General features: G+C 39.0%; 1 protein-coding gene across 2 annotated transcripts in view; it reads right to left on the minus strand.

The window, feature by feature from the left end:
- IRAK3 (interleukin 1 receptor associated kinase 3) overlaps positions 1–19,074 on the minus strand; it is a 36,358-nt gene extending 17,284 nt beyond the window's left edge. The window contains exons 1-6 of one of the 2 annotated variants that reach the window (XM_029954575.1): positions 18,868–19,074; positions 16,265–16,447; positions 11,541–11,605; positions 10,881–10,935; positions 9,286–9,437; positions 5,581–5,645 (exon numbers count right to left, since the gene is read on the minus strand). In XM_029954575.1, the coding sequence (XP_029810435.1) occupies positions 5,581–5,645; positions 9,286–9,437; positions 10,881–10,935; positions 11,541–11,605; positions 16,265–16,304 (377 nt within the window). In that variant the 5' untranslated portion in view covers positions 16,305–16,447; positions 18,868–19,074. The remainder of the gene's footprint in view (positions 1–5,580; positions 5,646–9,285; positions 9,438–10,880; positions 10,936–11,540; positions 11,606–16,264; positions 16,448–18,867) is intronic. The other variant, XM_029954576.1, reaches the window with a different exon arrangement.
- Between the last annotated feature and the right edge of the window lie 412 nt (positions 19,075–19,486).

Consider the following 19,486-nt stretch of genomic DNA (forward strand, 5'->3'; position numbering starts at 1 on the left):
CCTTGAGATCATGACTTGAGCCGAAATCAAGAGTCAGACGCCCAACAGACTGAGTCATCCAGAAGCCCCTAAAGATTTTATTTTTAAGTAATCTCTATACCAAATGTGGGGCTTGAATTTACAATCCAAAGATCAAGAGTCGCACGCTCCACCAACTGGGCCAGCCAGGTGCCCCAAATAAATCACTGACTTTTAAATGACAAGAGTTCTGGGATGCCTGGGTGGCTCAGTTGTTTAAGCATCTGACTTTACCTCAGATCATGGGTTCGAATCCCATGTCAGACTCTGTGCTGACAGCTCAGAGCCTGAAGCTGCTTCAGATTCTGTGTCCCCCTTTCTCTCTGCTCTTCCCCACTTTCTCTCTCTCTCTCTCTCTCTCAATAATAAACATTAAAAAAAGATTTTTTAATGAGACTTCTATGTCAGTATAGCATGCATTTTCGGCCTCTTTTCCTTTAAAACTCTGTTTCTTGAATGCCTGTATCATCACTGTGAAAACCAATGAAACTCAGGTGATAAATATAAAACATAAAGTGTGAAATTTACCTGTACTGTGGACTCAGTTCAATTTAATTATTTATTGACTACCTACTATATTCTAGGCTAGGCATGCTTGGGGATATTAAAATAAGGTTTTGTTTTTTTTTAAAGATTCTATTTACAAAGGCCTATTATTAGTTTCTTCAATAGCAAAACCTTCAGATGTCTTTTATTCCTCCCATCATAAAGAAGGAAGGGTACTGGGGCACCTGGGTGGCTCAGTTGGCTAACTGTCTTGATTTTGGCTCAGGTCATGATCTCATGGCTCATGAGTTCAAGCCCTGTATCTGGCTCTGTGCTGACAGCTCAGAGCCTGGAGCCTGCTTCAGATCCTGCGTCTCCCTCTCTCTCTGCCCCTCCCCAGTTCGTCGTGCTCAGTCTCTCTCTCTCTCTCTCTCTCTCTCTCTCTCTCTCGCTCTCAAAAATAAATAAAAAAGAAACATTAAAATTAAAAAAAAAAAGAAGGAAGGGTATGTGTGCATGTGTGTGTACAACATCCCTACCCCTATAGCAATTCTGACCGTATCTATAAGATGAAAAACAATGGACTGAAAAGGAACTGAGCTGGTGTATTTGGCTGCCAAAAAAACTCATCTATACCATTACCTGGTAACCTAGAAATAACTTAAAGAGCTGGAAATCTTTTGGAAAACAGCTAGCAGACCTCACACAGACATAGTCACGGCCCTGGTGCTCTGCTCTCTTGCGCACAGGGCAGAAGTGACCATTTGCTGATTTTTAGATATTACCAGTCTGGCAGCAAAACGGACACTGTATAAGTTTGTCAAGTATGGAACATGGCGCAGACTGGTAGTTTTGAATCTACGGCCCCTTCTCAGCCACCCTTTTTGACAAAGTTTTAAGTCAGCAGGATTTTAGGTTATATACATCTGAAGGTCAGCAGATACAATACTTTTTTTTATGTTTATTTATTTTGGAGGGAGAAAGGTAGAGACAGAGAGAGAGAGAGACACACACACACACACACACACACACAGAATCTGAAGCAGCCTCCAGACTCTGAGCTGTCCGCACAGAGCCTGATGTGGGTGAGGCTCGAACTCGAGACCAGTGAAATCGTGACCTGAGCTGAAGTCAGACACTTAACCAACTGAGTCACCCACATTTTGGGGATCAAAACAATACCTTGAAAATCAATTCAAGCAGCATTTGTGAGTGTCTGTTGCAGATAAAACACAATGTGAGGCACCACCACTTCACGGTGGAGTGGACAGACCTGAACAACAGATGAACCTGGGTTTGAATCTCTGGTCTTCTTTTTATCAGCTGTGTGAACTTGGGCAAGTTATTTTATCTCTGTGAGACTGTTTCTTTGCTATGGTCTGAATAGTGTCTCACCCCCACTGGGTCCCCGCCTAACCCAGTTCACATGTCGAAGCACTACCTTCCAATGGAAAGGTGCTTGGAGATAGGCCAGTGGGAGGCAGTCAGGGTTAGGACTGGATCGTTCAGGAGGGAATGACTGCCCTTATGAGAAGAAACACTGGAGAGTCTGCTCCCTCCCTCTCCACCCTGTCAGGATGGAATTAGAAGGCAGTTGTCTACCAGCTAGGATAAGCGGCCTCATCAAGAACCGAATCTGCCTTCATCTTGGATTTCTCAGCCTCCAGAACTGCGAGGAAATACATTTCTTTTGTTTAAGTCACCCTGTCTCTTTTGTGACAGAAGCCCTAGCAGACTAATCTTCTTCAGCTGTACACAATAATTAAAACATCATTTCCCAAGGTTTTCTTGAAAATTAAATGAAAACGTAATTATTTAGCCAGGTGTTAGGTCCTTAAAAATTATTAGCTTCCTTCCTTCCCCTTGGGAAAAGAGGGGAAAAAAGGAATCAGAAGCCACATCCCAAGGACTTTACAATTCTGCTTAAGGGACAGGGGTTAAACACTTCCCTTAGTACTGAACTTGAAAAACTCACCCTCAGGTCTTGGCTGACATGTTGATTTTTCTGAGAAGCCTATTTGCTGCCCACCCACCCTCCCGGGTTACCATTCTCTCCTCCCTCAGCTCTGTACCTCCCCATCTTACCACTCTGTTTACTGAAATTGCCTGTTTTACTTGTGTGTTCTCTCCTAACCCCACTTCAGCGGGCATGTTCTGAGAGGGCAAATTATGACTTATTCATTAGTAACTATCTGAGAAGAAGGAGATTGAAAACAATTTAGGAAATGAGTTGGGTCTTCTCAAAAGGTAAGATCCACCTCAGTTTCCCCATCTGTAACATGGGGATAAGGGCAGTATTTACCTCACAGGATTGTTGTGAGGATTAAAGAATTAATACATGTAATGTGTTTGGTAGTAAGCCTAAAATTGAATAAATATTACTGGTATATATAATAAAACTAGCATACCAAGAATATTCAACATCATGGAGTTGTTAATTCTCTTAAAAGTCATATATAAATACCTCACCAGAATAAATCCAAATGGATAAGAGATATAAATGTAAAATATGAAATCATAAAAGTAGTTCAAAAAACCATGGTAGAATTATTTTATAACTTTTCACTGGGGAAGGTATTAGGAATTGTGATATAAAACCCAGAATCCATAAAAGAAAATATAGATTAAATTCAACTACATTAAAACCATTTCCACATAGCAAAGACTAGAATAGGCAAAGACAATGTCAATCTGGTAAAATATTTGCATCTTCTAACATAAGACTAAGGTTAATTTTCTCTAATATATAAAATGCTTCTACAAATCATTAAGAAAAAAACAACAGCCTAACTTTAAAAAAATGGGCAAAGAATAGTATATTTCATAGAAAAGGAAATAGGTCTCTTAATATGTGAAAAGATTCACTCATAATAGAAAAAGAATTTAAACCACACTAAGAAACCATTTTCACTTAGCACACTGGCAAAAATTAAAAGTTAAGAATAAGTGCTGTGTGGGGCACCTGGATGGCTCAGTGGGTTGTGTGTCCAGTGTTGGCTCAGGTCATGATCTTGTGGTTTGTGGGTTTGAGCTTCACGCCAGGCTCTCTGCTGTCAGTGCAGAGCCTGCTTCAGATCCTGTGTCTCCTTCTCTCTCTGCCCCTTCCCCACTCACCCTCTCTTTCTCAGAAATAAATAAACATTAAAAATAAAAAACCATGTTGGCAAAAATATGGTGAACGAGACACTCATATATGCCTAGTGTAAGTATAAATTTTTATAGCTTCTTTTGGAGGACAATTTGGTATTATGTAATGCATGTACCCATTTGACCCTGTAATTTTATTTATGGGAAACTAGATCCACTCAAACAGTTACAAAATAACATATATATAAGCTTTTCTGGGGGGCCTGGCTGGCTTAGTCAGTAGCACGTGTGACTCTTGATCTTAGAGTCGTGATGCCCCATGTTGGGTGTGGAGCCTTTAAAAAATAAGTAAAATATTTTAAAAATAAATTTAAAAAAACAACCTTTTCTTGTTGCAGCATTCTTTTCTCTCTCTTTTTAAATGTTTATTTATTTTTGAGAGTGAGAAAGACAGAGCATGAGCAGGGAGTGGGTGGAGAGAGAGGGAGACACAGAATCCCAAGCAGGCTCCAGGCTCTGAGCTGTCAGCACAGAGCCTGACGTGGGGCACGAACTTTTAAACCATGAGATCATGACCTGAGTGGAAATCAGATACTTAACTGACTAAGCCACCCAGGTGCCCCTGCAGCATTATTTCCTAATATTAAAAGATTAGAAAAAATCTAAAAATCCATCAGTGAGAATGGTTAATCCAATTACAGAACAGGAACACAATGGAATCCAAAATAAGCAAAGTGAACAATATATTTATGCTACTTTGTAGGGGAAAATAAGAAAGCAAAATACAGGGGCACCTGGGCAGCTCAGTCAGTTAAATGTCCGAGTCTTGACTTTGGCTCAGGTCATATCTCACGGTTCGAGCCCCACGTTGGGCTCTGCACTGGGAAGAGTGAAGCCTTCTTAGAATTCCCACTCTCCGTCTCTCTCTGCCCCTCCCCTGCTCTTGTGCACCCCATGCATATGCTTGTACACACACACTCTCTCTCTCTCTCTCAAATAAATAAACTTAAAAAAAGAGAGAGAAAACAAAATGCATACATGTTTATGCACAAAGTATCTCTAGGAAGACCTACAAAAACCTGATGATTGCTGTGCCCTCGGGAAAATGAGCTAAGTGGTTACAGACAATAAAGGAAAAAATCCTTTTCTTGATTTATCCTTTGGCTCTTTAGGAATTTTGAAATATTCCAAAGTATCACTTACTCATTAGCAAATAAATAAAGCTTGAATATAGAAACCTGCTACTGTTACAATGTTGGCTTTAGTTTTTTGTTGACTAAATGATAGGTATTAAGTTTTCAGGATTAGAATGCTAATGTTTTGATTGCTGGCCCAGGGTATAAAAGCAAGATTTAGCACAATGTCTCCTCCTCCACCACCCACTTCACATATTGGTTTAGAAAACATCTGAAAAGAACATTTCTTTCATAAAGGGTGTTGAGTGAAGTCTATAGGGTTAAGGGCCTCCAATGAGCAGGTTGTACAGCTGCAGATATGAATATATATGAAAATAAAGTCATTTTAGTCTGTCTCTGAGGACTCCTGGGCTCATGAATGAATTCCCAGAAAATAATATGCACATCAAAAGCCCTTGATTTCTTTGTCTAAACTCTCTTCCTGAAGAAGGTTATATTGATGAAACAATTTCGGACTAACATGTCTCTAAGGAAGGGGGAAATGGTAAAATATATATAATTCTAATGTTCGAGGAGTTATTTTACATTCAGCCATGTTAGTCACACGTGATTTAATCCACTTCCTTGTGACAGTTTCTTGTTAAAATATGTTCAAGTGAATTATATGAATGGTCTACTTTAAAATGTGTTCTAAGGAATAGACTGAAGCAGATGTAAAACATTTACCCTAAGTTTTAATATCCACCGCACATTTATTACATGCCAACCACCCCAAGCACTGTGCTATAGAATCAAAGATGCACAAAGATGAAAACCAGGCACGGAGGGAGAAACTCCAGACCCATATACTCACAGTAGTAAAACTTCAAGCTCAGATAAAAACCGCTTCCATTGTTTCTTACATTGCATTTTTTTCTCCTAAACATCACAGAGAAAAATAAGAAAGAAAAATTAAGGAAAGGATCTCTATTTCTGGAATTTGTAAACCAAGGCCTCCAGTCTTCCTGAAACCAGCTGACCTTTTTGATGTAATTATATGTAAACATTTTTCTAGGGAGAGGATCTTTAGTTTTCATCAGATTTTCAAAAACCCACGAACTCCTAAACAGATTTATAACCACCGCTCTCGAGTTAGAAGTTTTTCATGCAACGTATTATGTTGCCATATTTTATATTCAAACCCTTTAACCCTATTTGTGCACACTTACATGCACTTAAAAATATTATATGTATTCAAAGAAAATCCCATGACAGAAATGCCTTACTTGGTCTCAAAAAGAATCCAGTTTGCGATAGGTATATTCTGGTTAGGAGCGATTTCACCAATTTTGCATTTATGATTTGGGTCATTTGGATTCAGGTTTACCTTTGTATTAATTTTGAAATGATGGGCTTACTAAGAAATTGAAAAACACATTAATGAATTCAGTAATACTGTATAAGCACCTTCTCTGTCCCTGATCTTGTCCTGGAAGGCTTTACAACCCTTATGTCACTGCATGTCTCTGCATCTCAAGATCCTGTCTTCTACCATGAAAGAGTTAATTAAGTGTGTTGTTAGGCTCCGTCAGCTATAAGTTTCTATCATTTGTAAATTGCAAGACAGGGCAAGGTTTTTAGAGCTCTGTTCTCAGGGAGAAAGGGAGAGAAATCCCAACAGGGATTCTAGAAGCTATTTTCCAAGTTAACCCCGGGAGTCAGAAACAATAAGCGAGGCTAACAAATCATTTTCACGGACCACTTTATGAAAATTTACATTTTAAAATACCATTGTCCTGGGGGCCAGGAGCATTTGGTCTCCATCTTATTTCTAACGCTCAATAGTTGTGACTTTTTGTCATTTAACCTCCCTGAGAGCATTGTTTTCTTAATCTGAAAATCGAAGGGGTTAGTTTTGTGTCCATGCTAACCTAGCCTAATGCTCGGTGCACAAGGAACATTGCGTCACTGGGAGCTGGTAAGAAATGCTGACTCTCAGGCCCCTGCCCAGGCGTGCTGAACCAGAATCTGCACTTAAGACCCCCAGGTGATTGGTTGCACCTGTCTGAGGCATCTTGTAAACTTCCCCACTCCAATCTCTCCGGAAAAGGTTACTGAAGTTAATATTCCAATTTTACATGACCACATTTCTTTAGAAACAAATTCTTTATGGCTAAGACTTTGTTAAATTGTCCCATCTTTCCTGGTGTGTGTGTGTGTGTGTGTGTGTGTGTGTGTGTGCGTGCGCGGGCACAAATGCCCACGCACACGCACACACGCACACACTTAGGGCTTTGTATAGTTTCTAGGTCTTTGGTAACTGTTACTTCCTGTCTTTTTACTTCTAGAGATTAGCAACTAAATTCATGAAAAGGACATATACGCTTCATTCAATTCACCTAATGAACATTTACTGAACAACTTCCACGGGCCAGGCTCTGTAATAAGGCTCTGGGATACAAAGATAAATAAGACTCTTTAAAGAAAAGCATCTAGTCTGTTGGGAGAGGTGCATAAAGAAATCAGTATTAGGAGATAATGCTATGGTACTGTGGCTGCACATTGGAGGGTCACCAAAATTATATCAGAAGGGTTGTAGGCAATCAAGGAAATGATAAATGTCTCTAGGAAGGAAAGGAGATCCAGATTCCTGGAAGAAAAAAAACCCAAAGTCCCAAAACCTCCCAAGAGGAAGTGTGAGTTGGTAGCAGCCATGGTGAGAAGAAAGCAGAGGGTTGGAGCCTCTGGGGAGGTGGCGCTGGGGCTCAACCCTAAGAGAACACACAAATGGGGCTGGGACCCACTGGCCCTGGGAAACAGGCTTCAGTTAGGCCACCTCTAGAGTAACCACATTCTCTTTGTTGAATGGTGTTTCATTTCTTTATAAGACCATTCGTCTCCTCAGGGATCTTGAGACGTCCATATAAAATCAGTGGGTATAAAATGCTATTTAGGGACTGGAAAAATCATGTTAATAATTAAAGGGGGGAAGGGGCCCCATAATCTAAGCTGCAGAGGATGAATGGCCTTAGATCCATCCTCTCCCCTACTTGCCCAGCCCTAGCTAACTGATCAGGAGATTAGACATACCTTCTGCTTGCCTCTGCCCTGGCTCAGAGCGGTGCTTTTTCAATTCTGGCTACACATCTGAGGCACCTGGGGAGCTTTTTAAAAATACAGGTGCCTGCCACTTCTACTCTGACCTAACCTGATGCTGAGGGGATCCTTTTAAGAAAGCTCCTGAGGTGACTCTAACGTTAGGCTTGAGGACATTGGTTTAAGTCCCATCCATCGCTTCATTACACATCCCAAACCCCCTCCGTCCACCTCCAGCCTAGTGCTTGCCATCTTTCCTCCAATGCCTCTGCCGACTTCCAGCCCATCACCCAACCTGTGCTCAGAGTTCTGTTTCAAAAACACAAGCCTGATCCTCTCACTATCCCACTTAAAAACCATCCACCAACTTCAGCCACCTTTCCCGTATCATCTGCCATTACCTTCCCACCCCAGCGCCCACACTAAGCTCCCCTCCATCCAACGATCTGTCATTAGTGAGTAAGGCGTATGTTGCACACATGCACCTCCGGGCAATTGCACCTGCTGTTTCTTCCATCCAGAAAGCACTTCCCATGCCTCCTACCTGCCAAAATTCTACTAGGCTTTCAAAATCCAGCTGAAAGGTCACTTCCTTTCATCACTTTTTCCATTTGTGTATTGCAGAAATGTTTATCAAGTACTTCGTCTGTGCCAGGACTCTCCTGGGTAGGCAGTCTTGTCTGTGCTCCCATACCTCTTGAGCAAATCTGGGCTCAACAACTTCTCACACTGCAGCTTAGTCTTTGCTTTACCTGACCGTTTGCCCCACAGGACTGAGCTCCCCGAGGGTGGAATAATGCCTTATTCACCCTTGCCCAGCACCCAGCTCACAGAGAGAGTTGAATGAATGTTTATTGACTGTTGACTAACAGGGGAGGCCAGAAGAGCAGTTCTTCTGGGTGTATGTGTGCGCCCTGTCGCTTCCTGACTCCTGGGTTTGATCCCCCAACACCTCTCTGCTTTACTGGCTGCACTCACTCAGCTTTCTGCTAAACTCCAACACTGATCATTGCCTTGCTCCTTCTGTTTGAAGCCTCCCCTTTTGCACCCTCCTGAACTGTGTTAAACGATAATTTGTAAAGTAGCACCCAACACAATCTGTGGTTTAGCCTATGAAGTGGCCTGGAGCAGACACTGCCCATCCTAAAAGCAAAAACAAAAACAAAGAAAACCAAACAAATAAGAAAACTGGAGCAGACCAGCACAAGCAAAGTGCCAAAGCTCCTACAACACTTTTCAAAAAAGTCTTTCTCCTTCGACACATCTGGGGATGGGAAGAATTTCACTTCCACATCCCTGCAAGCCAGGCATTCATTTCATGGTCTTTTCTCCAATCACCTGAGGTCATATATCTTATTTCCATTTATTAAATTTTATTTTCAAGTATATCTCCTTTCAATGTTGATGAAAAATGACACATTCTAGCATGAAATATGAGCAAATGAATGGAATTGATATCCTGCGATAGTAATTCTTTCCATACCTGTTTAAATAATTTAATGGCATATGTTCGGTTTTGGATCTCCGCTCTGTATACCTCAAAAATCTCCCCTTCTCCAATTAGGAAGTCTTTGTGGAAATTTTTGGTCCCATCTCTGATGTTTTGGAAGCTGATGGAGGATTTAAACAATATTCCTTAGGATAGAAAGTAGGGAGAAGAGAAGTTACTTTTTCTTTTTTTTTTTTTAAGAATCAACATCATCAGGGGTGCCTGGGTGGCTCAGTCAGTTAAGCGTCCAGCTTCAGCTCAGGTCATGATATCACGGTTCGTGGGTTTGAGCCCCGCACCGGGCTCTGTGCTGACAGCTAGCTGAGAGCCAGGAGCCTGCTTCAGATTCTGGATCTCCCTCTCTCTCTGACCTCCCCTGCTCGCACTGTCTCTCTCTGTCTCTCAAAAATAAATAAAAAACATTAAAAAAAAAAAAAGAATCAACATCATCATTATAAAGAACCAGAAGTTCCATATTAGAAATACTTCAGAGCCCAGCAGAAAGCCAGGAGTGGAAGGCCCAGGAACCAACACTGAAGCCCATCATATGCTCCCTGTACTTGGGTCTGGCTCCCACCATTCCACAGAGCAAATGGCTTTATAGATATATGAACAATAGTGCTGTGATTCTATCAACCTTCCAAAGAGGTCAGCCAAAGAACTCACTTGGAGAAAGTTTGCCAGGACTCTATTTCTTTGTCATTAGATCAATGGGTTGCTTTTGACTATGAACCTAAAAACATTTTTAAAAAACCTATAGAAGTAGAAATTTTGTTATGATGGATAGAAACATTTTTCATGAGCCAAGTCCTCTAAATTTCTACCTTAATTCCTCAAAGTAAATTAAGAAGATGCTTCAGCTTAAAAAAATAATAATCTAAAGCAGAGATCGAGGGAAAACCTTTAAAAGGTAATCAAATTCATATCCAAAGGGAAAAGCTAGCTAAATCCTTCAGAACTCAATTTTGGCTATATCGCCATATTTGCTGTTTGATTTATATCTTATTGTTAAAACTTAAAGGACCAAGATTTTATCCAACTTCTCTAATTCTCCTTTGAACCAAAGAAGGTACAGATCTGGTGGTAAAGATGAGGCAAAGCAGCCTTAACTAACCATTAACACTTATCAGAATGGTTCCTGGGTAGAATTAAATTATTCTCCCTGCTAATAAAGAAATAAAGGTAATATAGAAATAATGGGATTTTCATAGTGACCTTCAGCATTGCTCTACAAACACCTCTAAAGATCTCTCTGCAAGGGCTATGAAAATTTCTAAAACTATATAAAACCCAATGTAGTTTTTAAATGCTTCCTATAAAAATGCAAATTTCACTAACAGAAAATATGAAATCCCCCCTAGGGAAGATACCACAGTATATTCTCCATTGGCCAATGGGTTTTTAATACAACAATAAAATACCATCCATCAGAATTTAGTGTCAGTTAAAACTGCAAGTATTTCAATATCCACAAAAATTTTACCCTAAACCTGCATATTAATGAATAGTTAATGTTTATTGGATATTTCTCCCTGTAAATTAACTTAAAGCAAAGAATGATTTAAAGTGAAAAAAAAATTTTTTTTTACCTTTCTCATTATGTTCAGGAGTAAGAACATTATCCACTGTGACATTGGCTATTTCCTAAGAGAGGAAATACATACTGAAGTAATTCCATTTCATAAGTCTAGAAAGAACAGAACCTTAACAGAAATGCAATGCTCCCCCTGGACTATATAGTGCAATAGAGTAGAATCTAATTTAGAAGGAAGCTAGTAGAAAGGAAAGGTACTTTATTTAATTCAACAGTATTCATTGTCATATGCATTTAAAGCTTTGATACCCACTGCAAAAACTGAAGTATCATTGTCATAGTTATAGTCAATTTTAAATGACTTCTAATGCTATAAAAAATGATCACTGACAATTTTCCTTCCCATAAAAAGCAACAGCAACATGCAAAATGCCAAGTAGAACAGAAAAATTAAAAGCTGAATTAAGACAAATACATAATTCACAGCACTCTTATCTATGACAGATCACTGAGAGGAGAAAGCTGTTCACTCTTTTCTCACAAATCTCTAGGTTCCTGAATCCCTAACTAAACAAAGCAATAAGAATGTTAAAGCTTTACTGGCTTTAAAAAGTAACTCCAAATCCATCATTTTTCTGTCTGATAATTTCATCCCCCCGCTCAATTACATATGCAACAGAGTTCAAGGTTCATTATCTATGCACATACACTCTACCTTGGGTAACATGTTTGGAAATCTATCTCTCTGATGACTCTGCTCTGAAGGATGGAAGACAGCTCCTGAAAGAGAAATAAAGGGAGGTAGACACACACAAAATTTTATGTCTCTAATAAGCATGTTTTTTTCTTTCTTAGACTGAAAATAAACACCTTGCTAGTAATGTTAATTGCAGTAACATTCCCTTTGAATGGTTGTAAATTAACATATATAAATAGCTTTGTAATGATCAAATATTATTGAAACATGTTTTTGTCCACTTAACACGTAATACCTACCTTAAATTATTGATAGACATCATTAAAAATATTAAAGTAGAAGGTAGAAAATTCAAAGGAAAAAAGCAACACTGTATCAGCTTTTTGCCAACATATTTTAAAATTTTATAATTGTGGGACTATATCTCCTTATGTTAGTTTATTTTTATCCTCTCTTGTCTGTAAGATATTAGAGGTGTGTGTGTGTGTGTGTGTGTGTGTGTGTGATCAACAACAAATACCTACCACCCCTTCCCAAATATACACCATAACTTCTGTCTGTTCTATTTGAATTGTGGTTGTCTATGTAGCTTCCCACAAAAGATGAAAACCCTGAAATATCTGCTGTCACATCTGACATTTTGATTCAGACTTCAGAAAAATTTTATTTCATCTTCTAGTGTTTCTTTGACTGTATTCTAATGTTTTAAAAAACTACTTCATTAAGAAGACTGGCAACAAAACATAATTAATAACAGACCTCCTTGAGCAAGCTATAAGCCAATTAGATGTAGCAGGCATTCTATAGAATATTCCATCCCAAAACAGAAGAATATACAAATAGTTCACAAGAGCACATTGAAAAATCTCCAGGATAGACCATATCTTAGGCAATAAAATGAGCCTCAATAAATTTGGAGGGATTGAAATCATACAAAGCATATTCTCTGACCACAATGCAATTAAAACAGAAATCAGTAACAGAAGGAAATTTGGGAAATTCACAAATACATGAAAATTGAACAACAAATCCATAAATAACCAGTGTATCCAAAACAAATCACAAGGGAAGTTAGAAAATGCTTTCAAACGAATTAAAATGAAAACACAACATACCAAAACTTATTGGATGTAGCAAAAGGAGCATGTAAAGGAAATTTATAGCTGTGAATGCCTACCTTAAAAAAGAAAAAAGATCTTAAATCAATAACCTGAATTTTTACCCTAAGGAACTAGAAAAGATAGTGCTAAATTGAAGGAAGGAAAGAATTAAGATTACAGTGGAAATAAATGAAATATATAATATAAAAACAAAAGATAAAATCAATGAAACCAAAGGTGTTCTTTGGAATAATCACAATATTGATTTAGCTAGACTAACCGAGAAAGAAAGAGACGAGATTCAACTTACTAAAACCGAAAACAAATGAGGAGACACAACTACAAACCCTATAGAAGTAAAAAGAATTATAAGAGAATACGATGAACATTTTCATGTAAAAAATTAGATAACTGAGGGACGCCTCGGTGGCTCAGTTTGTTAAGTGTCTGACTCTTGATTTCAGCTCAGGTCATGATCTTGTGGTTCGTGGGTTTGAGCCCCACAGCCGGCTCTGTGAGGTGCAGAGCCTGCTTGGGATTCTCTCTCTCTCTCCCTCTCTCTCTGCCCCTTCCCCACTTGCATGCTTTCTCTCAAAATAAATAAATGAACTTAAAGAAAATTAGATGACTGAAATGGCATAGACAGATTCCTGAACTGACACAAGCTGCCATAACTAACTCAAGAAGAAATAAACATTCTGAATGGACCAATTGCAAGGAAAAAGACTGAATTAATTACTTAAGATTTCCCACAAACAAAACTCCAGGCCTGAATGGCTTCACAGGTGAATTCAACCAAATATTTAAACACAATTTAACATCAGTTCTTTACAAATTCTTCCAAAATAGAAGAGGAGGAAACAACTCCCAAATCATCCTATGAGACCAATATTATCCTAACACCAATGCCAGGTAAAACATCACAGGAAAACTATAGCCCAATATCTCTTATGAACATAAATGCAAAAATCTTCAATAACAACAGCAACAACAACAAATTCTCAATGAAATATTAGCAAACTAAATCCAGAAACATATAAGATGATTTGCTATGATCAAGTGGGATTCATTCAGGACCCAAGATTGGCTTACAATATGAAAATCAATCAATTTAATATACCACCTTAATAGAATGAAGACCTAAACCCATGAAATCTAATAACGAATCATAAAAACCCAAGGAATAGAAGAGAATTTCCTCAATTTAATAAATGGTATCTGTGAAAAGCCCACAAATAACATCATACATCATTATGAAAAACAGAATACTTTCCCCTTTACATAAAAAAAAAGAAAATAAAATGTTCAGTGTTGCCACTTCTATTCGACATTATACTAGAGATTCTAGCCAGGGCAATTAGGCAAGAAAAAGAAAAAAACATCATGGGTAAGTATCATGCAGAAAAATTTGAACTAAGGGCATTAAAAGTCATTGTCCTTTTGTTGCCCAGAAAAAGGGAGAAAATACTTCATTGTCCTATAAAATGGAAGATTCAAAATGGCTCTCCTAAGAAGCCAGCAGAAAACTATGGATTTCATGTCAAAAGTAGGAAACACTAGCTGACTATTGAGATATAAATGCAAAACATGATATGTAAGGGCAAGTATACCAGAAAGATAATGAAAGCAGTAAAGATTCTAGTTTCTTGAACAACTATGTTGTGTCCTACGATAAGATGGAATGTTTTATGGATGTGAAAACATCACTGGATGTCCACCTGGACACTGGACTGCAGAAATAGTGACTGGGAGGAAATACAAGACCCTTCTCAGTAGGACTTGTAAGAAAATCCAAATCCACAAAGTGATCTCTCGTCTAAAATGAAAACCATCCCACCAAACTGTACAATTTCAAGGAAAGGTAGCCAAAAATGGATATTTGAATGGATAATGGATTATTTGGATAACTGGTAAGTCTGTCCATGGTGCCCATAAAGAAAGACTAAATCGTTTTATGTATTTTCAGTTAGGAACTCTAACTCCCAATTCATTGAGTAGCTATCATAGGAGATGCCTGTTCAGCAGGATCACTTAATGATTTCCATGAATCATCACACTCTGTTTTTAACAAGCTCTACAACTAACATCTTAAAGGTTTTATTTCAAAGCATCCACTGAACTAGTTGCAATTAAATAATGCTATTTTTCTTAGCAAAGGACTCACACCAAAGTGCTATCCTCCTCTTCATCTCAGACTTGCTTATCTCCTTACTAGGAGAGCAAATAATTGTCTTTCCGCCAATCAGCTAATCTCATATTTTTAAAAACGAAATCAATTTTGCATGTGCAACATGGGTCAAGCAAGGCTATGAAATTTTCATCTACTCACAGTCCACATCATTCTCTGCTGTGTAAATAAACAACAGAGAGAGTGAAAAGGTATCCTGAAATCTACTCCAGAATCTGTAAATATAAAACATAACCTTGTGTCCTATCAAATTGGTGTGAGTTTATATTGTGAACAGCAAGTTGGTGGGCAGTTTCAGCAGCTGGAAAAGGCTCAGAGAATGAAAAGGCAGTGCATTTAGAGTTTCCAGGGACTCATGATATTTAACCTTCATCAGTCAACATCATAGTGAAACATTCCATGCTACTAAACCAAGTGAAGAAATAGTGACAAAAGAGATTAGCCAAGTTTTACAGGTAATATCATTGTGGAAGCCTATTGGGAACTGTCTAATATCCCATTTACATAAAAAAACATAAAGTTAATCTGAAGCTACAGTGTTCTGGTACAAATTTCGCAGGATTTCTTCTAAGTAGGGGTAATAAGGTAGAGGCTCAAGTGCATTAAATATATGCAAATATACGGAGCTAAAAATATCTCTGGATGAAAGAGCCAAAAGAATAAGGATGCTGATTCAAAAGAATTTTCAGCCTAAGAGCCCTGAGTCTTTAAGATAAGACCCACGATCACTCAAGATCATTCTTGTCGAAGTGAACAAATCTAGAGTGGAATAAAGAGAACAGGTGACATCAGCAGCTTATTTTATTGATAAAGAATGAATGGAAAAAGCTTCATGAGCTTTACTTATCAGGTTGCTTTAAATGTAAGGCATGACACAGCATCAGAATCAGACAACAAATGGAGGGAAGAATTAGGCAACTGTGAAACGCAGACAAGTAAAGGCAGAGTTAGAGGCCATGGCATAAAAATAGCACTAAAGATAAAAGACAAATCCCAGGATTATTATGCAGGTGTCATTTGCACTAAAATACAAGGGGAAGGGAAAATTCAATTCTATTTTAACTTATATGATAAAGTGAATTATAAAAGTATTTATGTTTTACTCAAATATTTTAATTCTGCTTATGATTCAAATAGTGTCAGAGTTTTGGATGGAAAGCTGATTCTCTTAGCTAAGAAGGAAACATTTAAAAAGGTGTTGCTTACAAGTAAAAGAATTTAAAAACCTAAACAAGTGGTAGAAAGGAATGTGTTGTATAATGTAGGCTATAAGGAAAGAAAGTGTCACCCCCCCAAAAAGTGATAAAAGCCTTCAGATAAAGCCCCAGGTAACAAATAATCGGCCTATAGCACAGCCAATTCATGGTCTTGAACAAAATGCAATCTGTACATTTACAAATTACAGACCCTACAAAATAGACAGAGAGCCAATCGGAAGAATCGTAAATGCTTACCATGGTTCACAATTAAATGGATAGCTCGCCGGTGCCCCATCTCCTGGAGGATCTGTAACAGGTCACCGACAGTCTTGTTTTTCTGGGCCCAGGACCAAAGTAGTTCTCTCGTTCCACTTTTACCTTGGTCTACGTATTTTTCAATGTGACGAACATCCAGCCAGCTGTTTGAAAGTCGTTCCGCTGTGGAAATTGCAATAGGGAGAATGAAAAATTAGTTTAACTGGAATACGTGTTTGGGGGTATTTTATATGTTTCAGCTCATATTATTTATAATTTCATTTTTGAACTAATTTTAGCATATGCTTCTCACCCAACTTCCTTCACTGTTAACATCCTACATTACCATAGTGCAATGATCAGAACAAGTGATAACTAAATTGCTAATCTCACCAGTTTTTCCACAAATGTCCTTTTTCTGTTCTATGATCCTACCCACTTTACCACATTGCAATTTGTTGTCACTTCTTCTTCATCTCTATTTATTTATTTATTGAGAGAGAGAGAGAGAGAGAGAGAGAGAGAGAGAAAGTACGAGCAGGGGAGGGGCAGAGAGAGAGAGGGAGAGAGAAAATCCCAATCAGGCTCCACACTGTCAGTGCTGAGCCTAATATGGGGATCTAACTCACGAACCATGAGATCATGACCTGAGCCGAATTTGGCCACCTAATCAACTGATCCAGCCAGGCGCCCCCTTATTCTACATTCTGTTGTTCCTCAGTCTTTCCTTGATCAATAGGTCCATGATGTCCATGTCCTCTCACTGGTGATACTGATATTGATTGCTTAGTTAAGGTGGTGTCTGCCACCTTCATAGGTTCCTCTACTATGAAACTACCTTTCCTTATAAAATTAATAACTATATCGGGGGTGCCTTTCCTGTGCTCTTCTGACAAGCTCTATCATTTTTGGAACACTTCCTTATTTTCTGAACCTATGAGATGCTCCAGGCTCATTTTGTATTACCCCCATCCTAGCTGTGGAGTCAATTACTTTTCAAAGAGTCCTGATTCCTTTTATTAGATAATGGTATTTACAAGGCAAGATGGAGGTGCTTGATATACTCATTGCTGCTAGAGTTCCATTGCTTTTAGGTCCTCCAAGCAGACAGAGCTAGAAAATATATGTATGTGCACTAACCCACACAGCTATTTTCTCTGTCTGAACACACATCAAAAACCATGATTTTATATTGACACCTCTGATTTATTTTTCCTTTTTCCCTTTATTTTTATTTGTTTACGTTTGTTTTGAGAGGAGAGAAAGGGTGAAATAGGGGCAGAGAGAGAGGGAGAGAGGGAGAGAGAATGAATTCCAAGCAGGCTCCACTCTGTCAGCAAGAAGCCTGTCGTGGGGCTTGAACTCACAAACCGTGAGATCAGGACCTGAGTGGAAGTCAGATGCTCACTGACTGAGCCCCCCAGGCAACCTTTTTTCCCTTTATTTGAGAGAGAGAGAGAAAGCGAGCAGGGGAGAGGGACAGAGGGAGAAAGAGAATCTTAAGCAGGCTCAGCACAGAGCCTGACCCCATGACCCTAGGACCACAGCCTGAGCTGAAATCAAGCGTCGGATGCCCAACCAACTGACCCAGGCACCCCCTGTTACCTCTCATTCTCAGTCAACACCACATGCTACATTTTAGTCCTTCCTCATTGGTAACTTTATTCCCAAACAGCCAGAAACTTTGCTCTCATTATCTACAATATATTAACTCATTTGTTCAATTCTACTACTTTCAAAATTGCCAACCTATATCCCCATGAGAAACACTTGAACCAAAATACAGCATTTATGTATAATTTCTTTTGTCCTGGGTCTAAGAGTATTCAAGTAAAGGTTGTTTTCCAAAGTGACTAGGTTAGTTCTTCTCTTCCTCACTCTCTTCAGTGTGTCTACTCACGTGCAATAGTTAGGTTCAGTTGTTGATGTTTTAATGAAATGCTGTTTTAAATTTCTGTTCAATACTCTCTTGCTGCAGAACTTTTTTGAACACTTAAAAGCTAATGTCTGGGTAGGATCAGGGAATTTGTTTTACTGGGATACCAGGATTTTAATTGTTCAAAAACAGTGTATAGGACTTACTGAAGGCCTGGTATAAGTATCTTAAAGGTGAACTTACCGGAAGAATGAGCTCTTATGACATCCCAAGTTAATGATTCTGTCTGCACAACTTCCAAATTTTAAAGTGTATTTTCAGGCAAAAGGAGGAGAAAGAAGCCAAGTGACAGACCAAAATGGGGGACTCTCTTGCCAGAGGACAACACTCCCAGGTTAGCTCCGTGCTTTGGAGCCAGCGAGGAGGGCAGCATCCTCTCATACTTTTATTTTTTAAATTATTTTTTACCGTTTATTTCTTTTGAGACAGAGAGAATGCGATTGCAAGTAGGGGAGGGGTAGAGAGAGAAGAAGAGAGAAAACCCCAAGCAGTCTCCTGGCTGTCAGCACAGAGCCTGATATGGGGCTTGACACAGGACTCAATCCCATAAGCTATGGGACTGTGATCTCAGCCGAAGTCAAGAGTTGGGCATTTAACCAATTGAACCATCCAGGCGTCCTGTCTCATCCTCTGGAAAGCTTAAAAAATTTAAAAAGCCAATACACACGGATGGATAAAATCCAATGTCATCTGAGTGTGGCTGGGGGAACCCTCAACACATCACCGGAACTGGTTATGGAAATCGGCCTTCTTTTCCTCTGGCACACACAGATGTGGAAGCTTCTCCAGCAGCAACCAAGTCCTTATTGGAGGACTCAGCTATCCCCAGCGATATCCTCCAAAGGTTGATGTCCTTTTAAAAGACGAACAGGGGTTCAGATTTGAGAAGGGCAATAAGCCCCTTATGGAACTATCTCTGTTCAATCTATTTCAGACTCTAAAAGATTCTAAAGTTTTGAAAATTGTCTTAGGGAGCTACTACACTAGTTACAGTATTTGAATTTTTCTAATGTTTATTTATTTTTGAAAGAGAGAGAGTGAGCGCACACGAGTGGGGAAGGGGCAGATAGAGGGAGACGGAATCCAAAGCAGGTTCCAGGTTCCAAGCTGTCAGCACAGAGATTGACACGAGGCTTGAACTCATAAACCGTGAGATCAGGACCTAAGCACAAGTCAGATGCTTAACTGACTGAGCCACACAGGCGCCCCAATAGCTGTGGTATTTGAATCAAGACATCAGAAAGGCAAATATCTTTTGATTTAATATGGCATCCCTTCTCCCCACA

This window comes from Suricata suricatta, chromosome 10, assembly GCF_006229205.1.
Source record: "Suricata suricatta isolate VVHF042 chromosome 10, meerkat_22Aug2017_6uvM2_HiC, whole genome shotgun sequence".
Classification (NCBI taxonomy): Eukaryota; Metazoa; Chordata; class Mammalia; order Carnivora; family Herpestidae; genus Suricata; species Suricata suricatta.